General features: G+C 47.9%; 1 protein-coding gene across 2 annotated transcripts in view; it reads right to left on the bottom strand.

Annotated features, from left to right (window-relative positions):
* The window catches only part of LOC117897460 (integrin alpha-PS1), a 38,639-nt gene extending 24,066 nt beyond the window's left edge, over positions 1–14,573 (bottom strand). Inside the window, exon 1 of one of the 2 annotated variants that reach the window (XM_034806349.1) lies at positions 13,822–14,573. In XM_034806349.1, the coding sequence (XP_034662240.1) occupies positions 13,822–14,072 (251 nt within the window). In that variant the 5' untranslated portion in view covers positions 14,073–14,573. The remainder of the gene's footprint in view (positions 1–13,821) is intronic. The other variant, XM_034806439.1, reaches the window with a different exon arrangement.
* Between the last annotated feature and the right edge of the window lie 1,232 nt (positions 14,574–15,805).

Raw genomic sequence — 15,805 nt, 5'->3', positions numbered from 1 at the left:
ATGCTCGTTAGTGGCGCAACAAGGTCCGAGAGGCAATCGCAGTCCAATCAAATGAAATTTATGCGGCGGCCTTAGAGATCCTCCATTTATGTTTCTTTCTCTTCCGTTCCTGTGACAACAGGCCTGTGCCTTGTGCTCTCTGTGCTCCTCTTCCCTACCTCCTGCGATCGATCACTGCCTGCCAAATAAGGTCGCGCCCGTTTGCAGGACTTTTAATGAAGCCTTAAATGTCATTGATGAAATAACTGCGCAAGCGATCGCACCGATCCGATTCGTTTCGATTGTCGCTGGCTGCTAATTAAAGCTGACCATCTAAGGTCTGCTCCCCCACTGTCACCCGCCCCCGCCCCTGCCCATGCCCATGCCCATGGCCATTCCAGTCGACGCCATCCCGCCTGTCCTCCAGTAATTGGCCAGATTTTCCCTCAAGCGACAGCGAAAGTGATGACAGCTCTGAGATGCCGCATCGGGGGCGTAATTCGAGTTGCATTTTGAGGCTGGAATCGAATCGTTTTGGAGTTTTAGGGTGGCTCTGACTAACAGTTCCACAGTTGGCTAATTGGACCATTGGTCTGTGCCTAATGGCCTAATGGATGTTGACGCCGTCAAGCGGTTGCTTCCGTCTCACCCCCACCCCCACCCCCAACACTCCACTCTATCGTTCGGTGTTCCCTTTGGGAATTTCCCATTGATTGGACGCAAAAACACAAGGGGAAATCAAACAGAAGCGATGTCATCGATTTTGGTCAGTTGGTCGATTTTTGCACAGCTGGCTGGGCAATAGGGTTGGCGGTGAACAGCAGCGGAGGGGAACGAACTTCAAATGTGACTTATCACGCCCATGCATGCTTATGCCTTCCTCTCCTTTTGCCTTGATCTACGCTCGGCGCTCTTCCATGCGCTCTTCTTTGGCACCCTCCGTTCGGATCGCTTTGGTTGCGACCTTGGCCGCGCCTTAATTCTTTGGAAATTATTAATTTCACGCAGAAAGGGAGAGAGACTCTTCAAGACACTCCTTCCCACATGTTTATGCATACACATACATCTGTATATATATATGTATAAGGTAAAAAGGGTATCAAGCACTTCGGATGCCGCATTCGCGCACCTCATTCTTGTTTGTGGTTGCCTGCGGCCACAAAATATGAAAGGAATGTGAGTAGGAGCAGGAGCGCTGCTGCTCTGCAGCGACGGAAGGAGCGAGCAAAGAAGAAGGCGCAAGCAACACCGAAACAGTTGTCGCAGAGTCGCAAAGAGAGAACAGAACAGAAGAGGGAAGAGGAGTGGAGAGAGAGGTAAAAGAACTCCAAATGGAGTTGAAACTGGAAGTGGAACTGGAACTGGAGTGTGAGGGAAAGTGTTGGGATTTATCAGCAGGTAAATGCATCCACATACATACATACATATGTATGTACATACATACATATGTACAAATGCATTTACATAGATGTGTGTGTGCGTGCATGTGTTTGCATTACAGATAAGCAGATTGATGGAACAACATTGTGGCACATTGTGGTGCGAGTAGGGTTGACAAGTTAGACTTGTCAGCCTGATAAACCGGCCAACAAGATAAACATGGCCAAGATGCAGTTATCAGTCAGTGATAAACAATTAATCGAAGGAATGAGCACAGCCAAGTGGATCGCAGCAGAGAGTGGAGTGCAGCCACGCGAGAGGTGACAAACGCTCTGCCCCATGCATTTCCGTTTACGGACCTAATCGAATCTCCCCTCTGCCGCGCACCCAACCCACGCCACGAGAACGCAGAGAGCAGCCGCCTCAAGGCTAAACCACCGAAACGCATCCAAGCGACGGACGAAACGAAACTCTGCCCAAGGCGAGCGCAGCTACCGTTAGCGCAAAACGAAACGAAAGCCAAATGAAAGCATTAAATACACTAGCAAAGCGAGCAGCTGCAGGGGTGTGCTAGAAATTGGCAAAAAGCTATTTAACTGCAGTGCATAGCGACACAAAAAGTTATACGGCATTCATTCAATTGGCATTTGAATTTAGTTAGTCACATGGTTCACCCTTTGCCTCATGCACAATTTGTACAAGCTTCAGTTTTGCATTCAAATACCCGCTGCAAGGGTATGACAAGAAGAAGACATAGCGGTGCTCGGTTTCTATTTGTACTTTCCATTTGTGTGTTGTCAACAGCAGCAGCAGCAGAGACAGCAACAGCAGCAAACAGCAGCAGAGAGAGCAGCAGCAGCAGAGACAGCAGCAGCAGCAGCAGCAGAGACAGAAGCAGCAGCAGCAGCGAAGAGAAGAGAAGAGACAGCAAGTTTGAGGCATTTTAGTTCAAGTGCAAGAGCGCTGGCAGATCGCATAGTGGGGTGGGGAGGGGAGGTAGGGAGGTGGACCGTTCAAGTGGTCGGCATGCCATCCAATAAGTAAAATGCTTGCGCAAGTCGCGCCAAAGATCCGCGCAGCAGCTCGAAAAGTGAAAGAGGCAGACAAACAGCAGCAGCAGCCAGGAGTACAGTGGAGTGGAGTAAAGTCTTCAAGTGGCCAAACAAATTGAAATTGCGGCACGCAAAAACATCAGCCGGACAGTCGAACAAGTCTGTCCGCTCAGCGGGCATGCACTTCATCATCATCAGCATTCATTAGCGTGAGCGGACACCACATCGTGATCTGTGATCTGTGATCTCTCTCTCTCTCTCTCTCTCTCTCTCTCTTTCGCTGCTGCATCAATTGTGGTCTGCCCTTTGCATATGTGCAGCTGGCAAACTGGCAGTCTGGAGCTGTGCCACTGGTCATGAATGTGGCGTTATTCATTCGGTGGCACTTGCATCCGCATTGGCCATGCAGCAGATTCCGAAAGATTTGGCTTCCCCCTGCTAATTTTTGCATCTTCTAATTATGACAGTCAAGCGATTGGCATGCCACTGCATCTGTGACTGCACAAGTGATTAGCTGGCTGTGAAATGGAAAAGTGGAGAGAGAGCCACAAGCGAGGGAGCCAGTTCTGGAGGGGAGCAATGTGCTTTCCCAGAGCTAATTAAAGTCGAACAGTGATTCGGTGGAGACTGAGAAGTGATGGGAGCGAAGTGTTGCTCAAAGAAAGTCAACCAATAAAGCCAGTGATCAATAAAAAGTGATCACAAATCACTGATCAAAAGTGATCGCAACAAAAAATTAAATTAAATTTCAAATCAAAACTTTGATTTGAAAAGTGATTTTCCCTGGGATGATCGAAACATGCTCCCAGTTCTGTACACATAAATGTTGTTTTTGGGTGCAGCTTCTCGCTGCAACAGCAATGACAGATGCCGGGGCAAGGTGCAACAATTGCTGCGAGTTCCGGGAACCGGCTGGGTGGCAGCCCCCGAGCCAGTCGCGGAGCTGGCCATTTATGCAGATGAGTGGCGCGTTGCAGTCGAACTGGAGACGTGGAGCGACTGAAGAGAGGCCCCGACTGATCACTGTGATTATCTGGAGGGGCCCTGGCAGCGCTTTTCTGTGATGCGGATGAGACGCATGCGACGGTGTCCTTCAACTCTTGCAGCAGCATCTTTGCAGCGATTTTTAATAAATTGAACACAACAAATTGCTGACAGCTGATGAGGCCGCACCCGTACCCAGTCCCCAGTCCCCAGTACCCATTGCTGCTGCTGTTCGTACGGCAGCAACAAGTTCTCAATCAATGCAACAGGTGCTGGATAAATGACAGACAATTGCCCGAGCAATGCCCCAGCCAGGGCCAGTCAGCAGCAGCAGCAGCAGCAATTTGATTGGAATTTATTCTGTGGCATGGCAGGGTCGGGTCTGAGCAAATTATTCTTACTGCATGCAAATGTCCAGGATGGGGGGAACAGGATTTGCTTTTGGGATCTCTTCTGCCTGGGGCAATCGACGAAGCGTTGAAAATGACAATGAAACGGAAGCAAAATTGCCACCAAGCAGTGCCAGGGCTGCAGCTCACTCAGCAACAAACTCGCAGCCCTGGCGCATGCAGGCAGCTGCAACATCGAACAGCCAGCGCGTGGGCAGCAGAACTCTTGCATAAAACCCACCGAAACCCCCACTCCTGCGGCCCCTGCCCCCCGTCCACGTCCCTGCCCAAACAAGTTCTGCGCAAAAAATTGCAAACAAAATGTAATAACATTTTGTGGGTACTGTACCGCGGGGCCCCGGGGGGAATGCGTAATGCAAAATTACTTGTCGCGAAAATTGAGCGAAAAATGCATGGAAAATTTTAATTGCTCCCCCAGCGGGTGACGCTCGCCCGGGGATAAAGTGTGGGCGTTGGTGGCGGGTTTTTTGTTGCCCCATTTTTTGGGTTCCATCATGTAATTGGGTCGTGCCAAGTGGCACGCCCACCCGCGGCTAGCGCCTTAATTGCTGAATGGATGAATCAGACGCCGCAAAGTGAATGGCAAAGGCAACGAAATGGAACCAGTTCCAGCTTCACTCGCTTGCTCGATGGGCAAAGGCGAAGCCTTAAAGCAGGCCTTCAACTCGCCACTCGTTGCCAGCTACTCGTTACTCGTACAACAGTGCCACCAGCTACGAGGATCAGCCTTTAGGACTGCCAATAACCAGCTACAGTTCCCAGCAGAACCAGTTCCCCCTTGGGTCACTCCAAAATTCCAAATTAAAGCGAGAGCTGATCCAAATTGGATCGCCTCTAAGTGGATTATGTTCGCCCAGCCAGTCCCCATGGGAACGTCGCGCTGTGGCCCCAAAACAGGCAAATTGGGGGCCATAATTTTTGATGGGTTTTCGCCATTTCGATGGGAAACTAACGAAATCGTTTAGCGGCAGCAAAAAGCGTTTTCCCGGTGGCTCCGGCGAAGCGTTGCCAATTAATTGAGGGGCGTCGTCCACACATCGTGTACATGCAGGCTGGTGGGGGGGATACCAAGGGGTACGGGGTAAGTATGTGACATAATTTGTCCCATTCGATGTGTGGCATGCTTCGATGCTTGCCGCTTCGTTTGCGTGCGATTTACGCACTCGAGAATTAATTACCGCGTCTGAGGAGCCCATTTTTCATGGAGAGCGGAAATGCGCCCAAAAACGGTGTGGGAAGGGGGGGGGGGCAGGGGTGGGGGTGCCATCTCGGTGACTTTCACTGACTAGCACGAAAATGAAACGATAGCAGCAGCTGCCCACGCCCCGAAAATTGAATGAAAAATCCCGCCGACAAAATCATTAAAAAAGAAACGTGATTTGCTTTTTAATTATAGTCCACAAAAACGAAAAAAATCTTAAAGAAAGCAAAAAAAAGAACGTTAAGAAAGAGCGAGAAGAAAAAGCGGCGAGAAAGCAACTTTTCCGCCAGAGCGATTTTTCAGCTCTTTCCTTTTTTGTGTGTTTTTTGATGATGTCTGGCGTCAACGGCTCATAAATTGAATGGCGACTGAAATTTGAGCTTGGAAGGAGTCCCACTCGTATTACAGTTCGCGTGGAAACTTTTTGGGAGCTCGAGAGAGGCGGAAAACCCAACAAGATCCATGGATAAACGCCACTCGATGGCTTGGGAGTTCCAGTTACGGTAGAAAATCGATATTCCAACGATAAACGATAACGTTGAACGTAGTTATCGACTGAAGCATGAAGAGGCTCTGGCCTGAACGTGTGATCTCCAGTTGAATGAACCACCGCTCGGAGGGCACTCTGAGCTCTGAGGTCTGAGGCCTCTGGGCCTAATCGCACCTTTTATCGCGTGTACGCCCCCCAATGGAGACGCCCCCATGGCGTGGACTGGCCCCAAATACGCCCTTCGAAGCGCAAAGGGAAAAGGGAAAATGTAAACGGGAAAACAATAACCTTATCAATTAACCCATGGGGAGTTGGAGTTGGAGTCGGAGTCGGAGTTGCTGTTGCAGCACCTATTGAAGTGGCAGACACAGACAGCGGCCCCGACGACGGCGGCAGCCAGACGACAATGACAAAAGCGAGTGCTGGCTGCGGCAAACAGAACACAGAACACAGAACACTGCAGCTCCAACTCCAACTCCAACTCCAACTCAGTCTCGCCAGATAAATGCGGCAACTGTCGCCACTGCCGCTTGGAGTGGCTTTTACCTGGAAAGCAAATAAGCCGCTGCCGCAGCGGCCAAAGTTGCCATCGCCATCGCCATCGCCAGAGTTCTATGGACTAATACAACTCATAAACTGGAGCTCCAGTACATAAAACACGAAACGGAAAACGAGTTGCAGAAGAAAACGGCTGAGCAGCACCAAAGGCGCTCTAAGAGTCGCGCTGTTATCCTGTAACCTGAAGGCTGCTGAAGATGTCAAGGGCAGAAGTTCATTGAAGGTTCAACTCTTACGCTGCGAACCCTTTGCCAAGTGTTCAAACGGCGTCTCTTTGCTGCAGCACTCTTGTGCCAACGAGCCTGCCGCGTGCTCTGCGAGGGTACTCCAGCTTCGACTCAATCTTGTTCTTTCCTTCTAGCTGCAGTTGGTTTTTTTTTGGGTAAAAGTGGCGCACTGCAAGCTTGTCAACATTGTGTGTATGGTGTGTGTGTGTGTCCCTGTGTGTGTGTGTGTCTGCGGCAAGTTTGTTCTTATCAAGAGTTGTGTGTCGCCATCGCCAGTTTTTCGATTTTGGCGCCCACACGCAGTCGAACCGAAAACCCAGAAAAGACGCAGCTGAAAAGCTGAAGTTGAAGTTGCAGCTCGAAGTTTGTCCGTGGAGTTGCGGCTGCGGCTGTGGCTGTGGCTGAGCCAAGTCAGAATTCGTCAGGGGTACGAGACACCCACTGGCAAGAGTCTCGCGACGTTGGGGCGGTTAGGTGTGGCATGTCGATTGACGACAGGATTTGCATTCGGGCAGTCGCACAAATGGTGCCAAACAGGAGGGAGAATGGCGCTCAAAAGTGGGCGACAGGCAGGCGTGGCAGGCGTCGAGCGTTTGTTCAACTTTGCTCTGCCGAGAAGAAGTACAAAGAAAAAAGCAAAGAAAACGCAGAACTTCAGCTGGAGAAATCTAATCAATCCTCAGCCCTACTCCATGTGTCTCTCTCTCTCTCTGTCTCTCTCTCTGTGTGGGTTGCCCCTGCCCTTCCAAACAGCCTGATGGACTGCCAACATCTGTGGCAGACAGCAGCCACAAACTAAGTTAAGACAAAACAAAATAAATAATCATAATAAATAAACGAGCCACGAAAAAACTCACAGTTCCATGTGAGAAGAGGCAGAACCAGATGCACAGAGGCACAGATGGATGAGGAACGGTGCGAGACGCGGCAGACGGGGATTGATGGGGCGGAGGCTGCAGCCAAATTGCGCGAAGCCAACGCTTCAAAGTGCCAAGAGGCAAGGCGCGATAGAGCCAAGACCAGTCATTTGTGACTGACCAGGATGGAAAGCAGCGAGCAGCAGAGGAGGGGAAAGCCTGCAGGAAATTCAGCAAGAGTGAACAGTAGAAGGTGGAAAATGTAGAAGGAAATGGCTAGGAAACGCAGAGGCAGATCTAAGGGAAAAAAGGAAAAGCGTTGGCAGCGAATAGTATTTTTGGGAATTGTTTAAACATTTGTAAAGAACTTTCAGAGTCTTGAGAACTGTGAGACTCCACAGGGATGCATCTCTCCACTCAAATGAAAGTTATTTAAACACAAAATACCATCGAAGAAAGTTGCTTTCAATTGGGTATTAAGTACAGCTTAAGTGGAGAGCAGTAATAGGACTTTGAGCTCACGAATTCTACTGGAATACCGCTCCCTAAATGCAATTCTAACTCTCTTGCAGCGACTCTCTTAGGCCGAAAAGCTTACAAAAATCGTTACAGCTGATCAAATACGAGTGACAGAGACAGAGACAGGGGAGGGGGATTGCTTCTTTAGGTGTCAACGTCGGGGTCAGCACTTTGTAGCGTTTCATAACTGATTAATGAATAGCTTCAATCCCTTCGAATGCCTCTAACGAAGTGCTAACGAAGACATTTACCCACAGAGACCCGCAAGGAGAGAACGCGAGAACGCGAGAGCGAGACCGATGGCTGATCGTCAATTGTTTTGTGTGTGAAATGGTCCAAAAACAGTTAAGCATAAGGAAAAAACGCACCAACCATTTCTAACAGTCAAATAACAAAACAGAAAACGGAACCAAAAAAGGCAACAACAACAAGAGGCAAGAGCCAATAGCCGAAAACGATCTGACGGCACGCAAAGAGAGCCACCAAAAGCGAAACGTAGAAGAAGACAGAGAGAGAGAGAGAGAGAAGAAAGAAATGAGAAGAGCCGTAAGCAAAAGCAAAACCAAAACGAAAACAACTTAAATTACCAGCACGGCGTCAATTTTCATTAGAAACAAGCGAAGAAATGGAGAGCAAAGAGAGGGGAAAGAGTGGAGCGCAGAGCAGCCACGATCAGCAGCAGAGATCTGCAAGAAGCAGCAGCAGCAGCAGCAGCAGCAGCCCCAACTTTGGACCGGATTGAGGTAGATGCCAAGGCGCTGGAGTAGCGGGAACGGGGGTAAATCCCAACAAAGTTTCAGTTTACTTCAACTTGAGCAGGGACTGAAACGGTGGAGTGAAACGGCGGGCTGAAACGGTGGACTGGGACTGCAGACTGGGGCAGGTATTGGCAATGCTTCGATCCATCTGCGGCTTTGTCTGGCCTTCTTTCTCTTTCGCTCGCGCTCTCTCCCGCTGCCGCTCTCTTTGCTTTTGGTAACGAGTTTCATTCGCACAATTCTTGACTAGCCTTAGGCGGCAGCAGCATTGAGCGAGAGAGCCACAGTAAGTATTTGCTCCATAAATCTCACCCATGTGACTCGGACTGGGACTCCAACTCCAACTCCAACTCCTACTGCGACTGTGGCCAGGGTTAATGCCATGGGAAGAAAATCTGCGTGAGATGTGGATGAGCCACGCGATGAGTTACATCTGGGCAGCATGGGGCACTGTTGTGGGTTCTGCGATAGCTTTGCGACTGCGGTCAGGGAATCTCTGGTAATGGCTTCCCCCATGCCCCAAGTAATAATTGTGTTTCAATTATGTTTTCAGTGATGTTGGGTTGAAGATTAAACTGATGTTTTTGCCTTTTATTTACTACTCAAATCTCTTGTGTTATTTTCCATTCCATTCCTCTTCCTCCCTCCGCTGATCTCTGTGAACCTCTTGATCCTGCTGCTCATCCTCCATCATTATGGGAAACAATTTTGCTGGCAATTTGTCGGCAGCAGCAGCGGCAGCAGCAGCAGCAGCCCCAAACAGTTGCCTCATTTTGGGATTCATTGATTTATCGTGTGCCCATGGAGACAATTCTCGCTGCCCTGTACCCTACCCAAAGCGTGGGCACTTTGACTTCTAAGCGCAGCAAAAGCACAAATAATTTTCGTGATATTTTGTTATATTTTTTGCGATGCTTCGGGTTGAACCCACGCGACAATGGATTTTGATTTTGATTCGGATTTCGAGTGGGGCAGACACACATCTTCGCTTAGCTCGAGCCTCCTCAAAGACTCAAGAAACGAAACTTCAACTCTTTTTTGCTCGCAGTCTTTGCCTCTGCCTACCAATTGGCAATAAATCAAGACGCCCACACGCCGTTCGCTCAACGATCTCTGGGTCTCTGCGTGGAGCCATGAAGCGGAGTGCTTGGATCTGTTGTGGCAACACTTTCAGGGGCCTCGAGCCTCATTAGTTTTGCCTGGCCTGAAATTATGTTGCAAGTTTTTGTTCGCAGTTTCTTCGCATTTGCAAATGTTCCCCTTCCCCCCCGCCCCACGCAACATTTCTTGCCTCACTCGACACCCCAACAGCTGCGGCACAGCCTCGCGCAGATCAAATCCCCATCCAATCCCATCCAATCCCATCCGATGCGATCCGCGATCGGACTAGCTGGTTGTTTCCCACACAAAGATGGGCAATTTCCTTTCCTCTTCCTGCCTGTTCTTTCGGCTCTTTTTGGTCTATAAATACGCAGCGCGGCAGCGCGCTGGAAAATCAATTGAATTTTCACGCATGTTTATGGCCCCCGCTCAACTTTCCATTGAGGGGCGCCGAAGACGACTACAACTACAGTGGGCAGTCGCTAAGATGGCCACCAACTGTGGCATTTTGATGTGGAAAGTCATCAATATTACTGGATATTTTGTGTGGGGTGCAGGAGCACTCGAATGGGTCTTTCTTTTGTGGAATTTCGTTTAAAAATTTCTGCATTCTGCCACTCCAAATAATGCATTTCTGAGGCATTTGTAGTCTGGTTTTACTGTGCTTTCGATTAGCTAAATCTGCGTTCTGTTCGTCTTCTTTTGCCTTCGTGGAAACAAGTGAACTTTTTCCTCGTGGAGTGAGTGGTGGAGCCACTAAAGTCGCAGCCCTTCCGCCTTTGGCTGCTCCGCTAAGACCAAAAGTTAGCACTTAATATCCCTAGAACATCGACCGGTCCAACCAGGCATCGATTCTGTAGTCAGCTCGCGTACAGTGGGGGGCACAAAAGTAGTGCTGCCTGTTCCACGATGGCTGCTGTTTATAATTATAATTTTTGCTGTCTGCCATGATGGATAATCTCCGACAGATTTCCATTCATTGTGGCTGTGTGTTGCTGTGGGTGATTTGTTGCTGGTACTTTAACCATTCCTATGCCGTTGAACGCGACTGTGTCTCTGTCTATTCGCTGTGCGTATTGTAAATCTCTTTAGCAAGTGTTTTCTGGCCATTTCTTTGGCCTGCGTTCTTTGGCGCTTTTTGCATTTTGGCATTTTTGACTTCATTTGTTTATGTCCGCCAGGATTGGCAGGGGAGTGGCAGCGTGCCAGTGGCAGGGCAGGGGGAAAACTCTGTACATGAGGAATGGAATGGAATGGGCACGTTGTTGGGTGTTTCGGCCTGGGCCAACACGCACAGAGAGCGAGAGAGAGAGAGACATGTGCGTATGTGCGAACATCCACGATGGTCCCAAAATGGGGAATGGGGAATGGGAACGAGCACCAGCAGCAGCAGCACCAACAATAATAACCATAAACTGTCGACCAGCCCATGTCTATGACTAGAAGACCGCACACCAAAACACCACCCAAGCGTACCCCCTGCCCCCTGCCAGCCGACTCTTTGGCGTCTGTTGACCTCATTTCGGCGCAACATTTTTTTCGTATTTAATTTTGTTATTTTTTTGTACGGTTCATGTCTATCTCGGTGCGTGGTTTTAGCAGAGCAGAGCAGAGCCGAGAGAGAGAGAGAGCTTATCGGCAAAGCAGTTCCCAGAGATCCGCATAACATCCAGGCGTAGAAGAGAGCAAACCAAGATCGAAGAGTACCCAAATCGATGATTCGCAACCTTGTACAAGTACTTATTGTTACCTTTGCCACGATTTCCAACGATTTCCACTGGAGTATCGAGGGCTGCACGTTGCGCGCATACTGAGCAGGCGATAATAATTATTTTAATTATAATTGCTGCTCCCACAGCACAGCGAAACAATTTCGCTTATCTCGGGTTGCACCTGAGGGGCATTTTGCATTTTGCATTTGCATTTCGTTGGCCGCCGCATCTCATTAACAAAACAAACACCCACACTGCTCGTCGTGTAGGGCGCGACAGAAATGCGAGTATTCCGTTTGTTAACAAGTGGATGCGACATGGCTGCCAAATGAGATCAGAATTTCAAGGTGCTCAATGGCAATTTGTGGCAACTCCTTCCCGAGTGCAAACGGAAAGGTATTCGCTTTAATCAGAGCTTTTTGCCATGAGTCAAGTGAGTCCGCAGCGAAAGAGAACGAATTTCCTTGCGGGTACAAAAGAGAGCTGACAACAATGCAGGTCTGCCGGCTCAACAGAGGGAACGGAAGGAACGCATGGAAAGGAACTTAGCTGCGCTCTTCATTACGCGCTCTGATCTCTTACTTAAATCTGTAGAAAGTGAAGAAACTTTAACTTGTCCTCTGTCACTCTCTAAGTTGGTGATAGCTTCACCTTTTCGCCAGCGACCAGTGCCAAGTACCGTAGTCCAGCCGCCTGGATCACACACACGTTCCATGGGTCTTTCGCGTGAGAGGTAAAAAAAGTACTTGCCTTTCGTACAGAGTTCTCAGTGCTCAGTCCACAGTCCGGTGGACCCCACAAAGCGCGTGATCTGCACGTTCGGCAAACGGACCGTTGGACAGAGGGAAAGAGAGGCAGTGGGAAAGAGAGACGAGACCGCGTGACAGAGGGACAAACAGACAGACAGCGAAGGCAGACGACAGGTAGACGGTTGGACCGCAATAACAGCGGTGGGGTGTGGTGGGGTGGGGGCAAAGCATGACGGACATGACGGACATGACATTCGTTTGTCAGAGAATCCAAAAAGCTTTGCTGCATGCATTGTACGTAGGGTACTGCGCGGTGACCGCAGACAAGGGGGGTGGCTGGGTATTGTGCGGGAATGTAAATGGATTTTGATTGCAGGCAGCAGGCAGCGGCAACGTCTTTTGTTCTTTGTTTCATATTTCGGGGGAACTCGCCGCACAGCCTAGCCTTGCTCATGACCAGCTGATCGTCTCTCTCTCTTTTCATCTCTTGCTATGCCTTTGGTCAGCTAAAACGATTCAAACACATCTTTCTGGAGTAATGCCCCTGTCTCCATCTCTATCTCTTGTCTCTGCCTCTAGCTCCATCTCTTTGGAATGTCGATTAATTCTTTATAAGGTTAGCCAAACAGTGCCTGAAGCGGGGGAAATCTAATTGCTTTGACCCACTGGCAGCAGCAGCAGCAGCAGCAGCAGCCGCCAAGTTGTAGGACCAGGAACCACTCGACTGCCCAACTTAGAGAGATTCATCAAAAGGAAACTCGATTGCCTCAATGCCATGGCTATGGCGTATTGCCACTTTGTCTATTGATTTCTGATTTGCTTTCTGGCCATTTTTATGGCCATAGTGCCGGGCTGGCTCCGCTTTGGCTGCCCCGTTTTGGGCGGGCTGTCGTCTGGTCTGGTCAGCAGTGACACCTTTAATGAATCGAAGCCCAGTACCAGACAGACGACCAACCAAGTCATATGCAAATCAATGGACATCCGCTCCGGACATCGTTTAAAGGAGTGGCACAGCCGCGCGTATCTGACTGACTCCTCGCTATCTGTGCGGCCCATAAAAAGTCCCCTTTTGGCACCAAATATTTGCAAAAAAATTCAAGTAAATTCTCCCAAAAAAGCGAGAGAGAGAAAAGAATCAACAGAAAATGGCAAAAGCAAACAAGGAAATTCTCACACATGTGGTGTAAACATCCACAGAGACCAGAGACCAGAGACCCAGAATGAAGACTCATTTCCAGTGTTGGTTTTTTCGTTTTGGTATCGCAAAACAAACACAAAACTGCGATACGAAATCCCTGCAAAACGGAGCAAAAGAACATAAAGATAACTGGCAGTCATCGAGGGCTTCAGTTGAACAAATTCTAAGCTACGGCTTGGGCCTTGTGAATTTCCCTTTAATTTCCAGCAACATTTCCTTTGCTTTTGGTTGTTTAATATTTGCGGCCTGGCATCATCTCTCGAAATAATCAATATGCAAACACTTAAAGTGAATTCAAGCGAATACGTCTACAAATACGTATGCAAAACAAATTGGTAATAAAAACTTGGCCCAAACAAGTTTCGCGCATTAGCAACGGAGGCAGCAGCAGCCAGCAGCCAACGCCAACAACAATTGCAATGAAAATTCGCAATTTGCAAATCGCAATTCCAGAGCCGCTGCAGCCGCTGCTGCCGCTGATTAATAACAATCAATGTCAGTGAATTAAGCTTGAATCGATTTGGCTAATGTTGAAACCAGTTTTTTGGCAGTAGCTGCCTTCCTGCAGTTGCTACTAAAGTAGTAGGAAAAAGGTGTTGCCGTGCATGGCTAAGGGAGCAGGGAGTAGTCCACGATCGGCACTTACCACTTTGTATTATTCGCCGCATTCGCCTCGCCGATGGTGTGCGTGGCCACGGAGTAGCCGAAATGCGAGTGGGGATGTCCGTACTTGATCAGCGGCAGTCGCTGCTCCAGATTGAAGCCAGCGACGGCAGTCAACGCCATCATATGGAGCAGCAGCAGCAGCAGCAAGGGCAGCGCAGGTGGGGCATAGCCAGCGAATAGTTGTAACGCATCTGCCGCTGATGCTCTGCCCGCAATGCAATGGTGCAGCATGATTGTGTGGCGGCTTTTAGCCCTTGCTATTGACAGTTGCACGTGCACCGGGCACGGCCCTGGCACGACCTTCGGCAGTCTCGGCGGAGATCTTCCGCACAGCAGGAGACAAGCAGAGGCAGCGACGCGGCGCTTCGCTCGATCAACAGGTAGTTGCCAGCGGCGATTCCTCCACACTCTTCTGCACTGTTGCACTGCTTGCTCTTGTTGTTGCTGTTGTTGTTGTTTTGTTTCTCTTTCGAGACGACACCTCACAGGTACACGCACAGGTAAAAAAAATTACGCAACGCACCCCGCCGATAACAATATTATCGTTAGGAATTTTAATCAGACACGTCTATTTGTTGTTGTTTTTAATCAAATTCCAGCGATTAGAAAAGCGCGCGACAGTTGAGACGGCACTAAACCGCAGCCAGGGTTTGCGGCGCGACCAAGCGTTGATTTGACATTTCGTTGAATATTCGAATATTTTTTTTAATTTTTAGTATTTGATATTAATTTTTGTTTTTGAAATATTTCAACGTACTTTTCTGAATTCAGAAAACAAAAATCGACACTATCTCTACGTTGTTGCCCTGTTCCCTGTCCCGCTTTGAATGGTCGGCAAGGCGGTTTGCAGCAGTCAATATACCGTCAGACATTTGAAAATATACTAAAATATACCATTGAATCGTCAAGATATACTGTAAATATACCGTAGTCTTAAATGCCATTCCACGATTTTTATCTTCTATTTGATATTACCAGCTTCAAAAGACTTTTAACACTGAAACAATAATTTAATCCGTTTAAAGAATCAATTTGGCTTGGTATAAATACTCATTTTCTTTGGTTGTATACTTTGTGACCTTGTATTTTACAAAATTGTATTTGATTGAATGTTTGTACGTAATGTATGTACGTATGTAAATGTGTGTAAATTATGAAGAGAGACACCATGTATGTAAACTGATAAGCCCATGATAATTATTTAAAACGAGCGCGCGCAACAGAAGAGGAAAATAATTATATTGTTTCCCTGAAAGGGAAAAGGAACAAAAGTAAATATTTATAAATAAAATAATTTATAAATATTTCTTCTATATTTAAAACATACTCGGGGCTAGACTCCGGCTTATACATTGGAATTACTCCTTTCTTTTGCTAAGGAGCACCGGATAATGATGAACAAATCATCATTATCGTCTGACTAATAACCGATTTCTTTTGATTTTATTTATTTCTATATACCATATTTTATTTAATTTGTTCATTTGTTGTTCATTTTCATTTCAATCTCTTTTTCTTCCCATTTCTGCGTCTCGAATATGAGCACAGAAATCCCACAGAAATATACCAAAAATAATATACGTGCACACTTACATTTAACGTAAATCTTAGCCCATTTTTCTCGATTTTGATGTTCTATTTAATATTACCAGCTTGCAAGGACTTTTAACAATGAAAGAATAGTTTAATACGATTAAAGAATCAATTTATCTTTTTCTAAATTCTCCTTTGTATTGGATTGTAAACATTTTCACCGTATATTTTGCACATCTTTATTTGAATTTTGCAAGCCAGACTAGAGTTCAAATTGCACTCTCTGGAAGTCTCTCAAAGACTCTTAAAACGCATACAATTCTACTAAAACTTGAATTGTGTTAAATTCCATCGCGAAATGAAATCTCGCATCGTTCCACTTATGCGCGTTAACAGTTGGGTGTGCCAGCCCTGGCCGCAGCACACACAAA

The sequence above is a fragment of the Drosophila subobscura genome, chromosome A, assembly GCF_008121235.1.
Source record: "Drosophila subobscura isolate 14011-0131.10 chromosome A, UCBerk_Dsub_1.0, whole genome shotgun sequence".
Lineage (NCBI taxonomy): Eukaryota > Metazoa > Arthropoda > Insecta > Diptera > Drosophilidae > Drosophila > Drosophila subobscura.
Note: the sequence above shows the minus strand (reverse complement) of the source record. Positions and strands in the feature narration are given on the sequence as shown.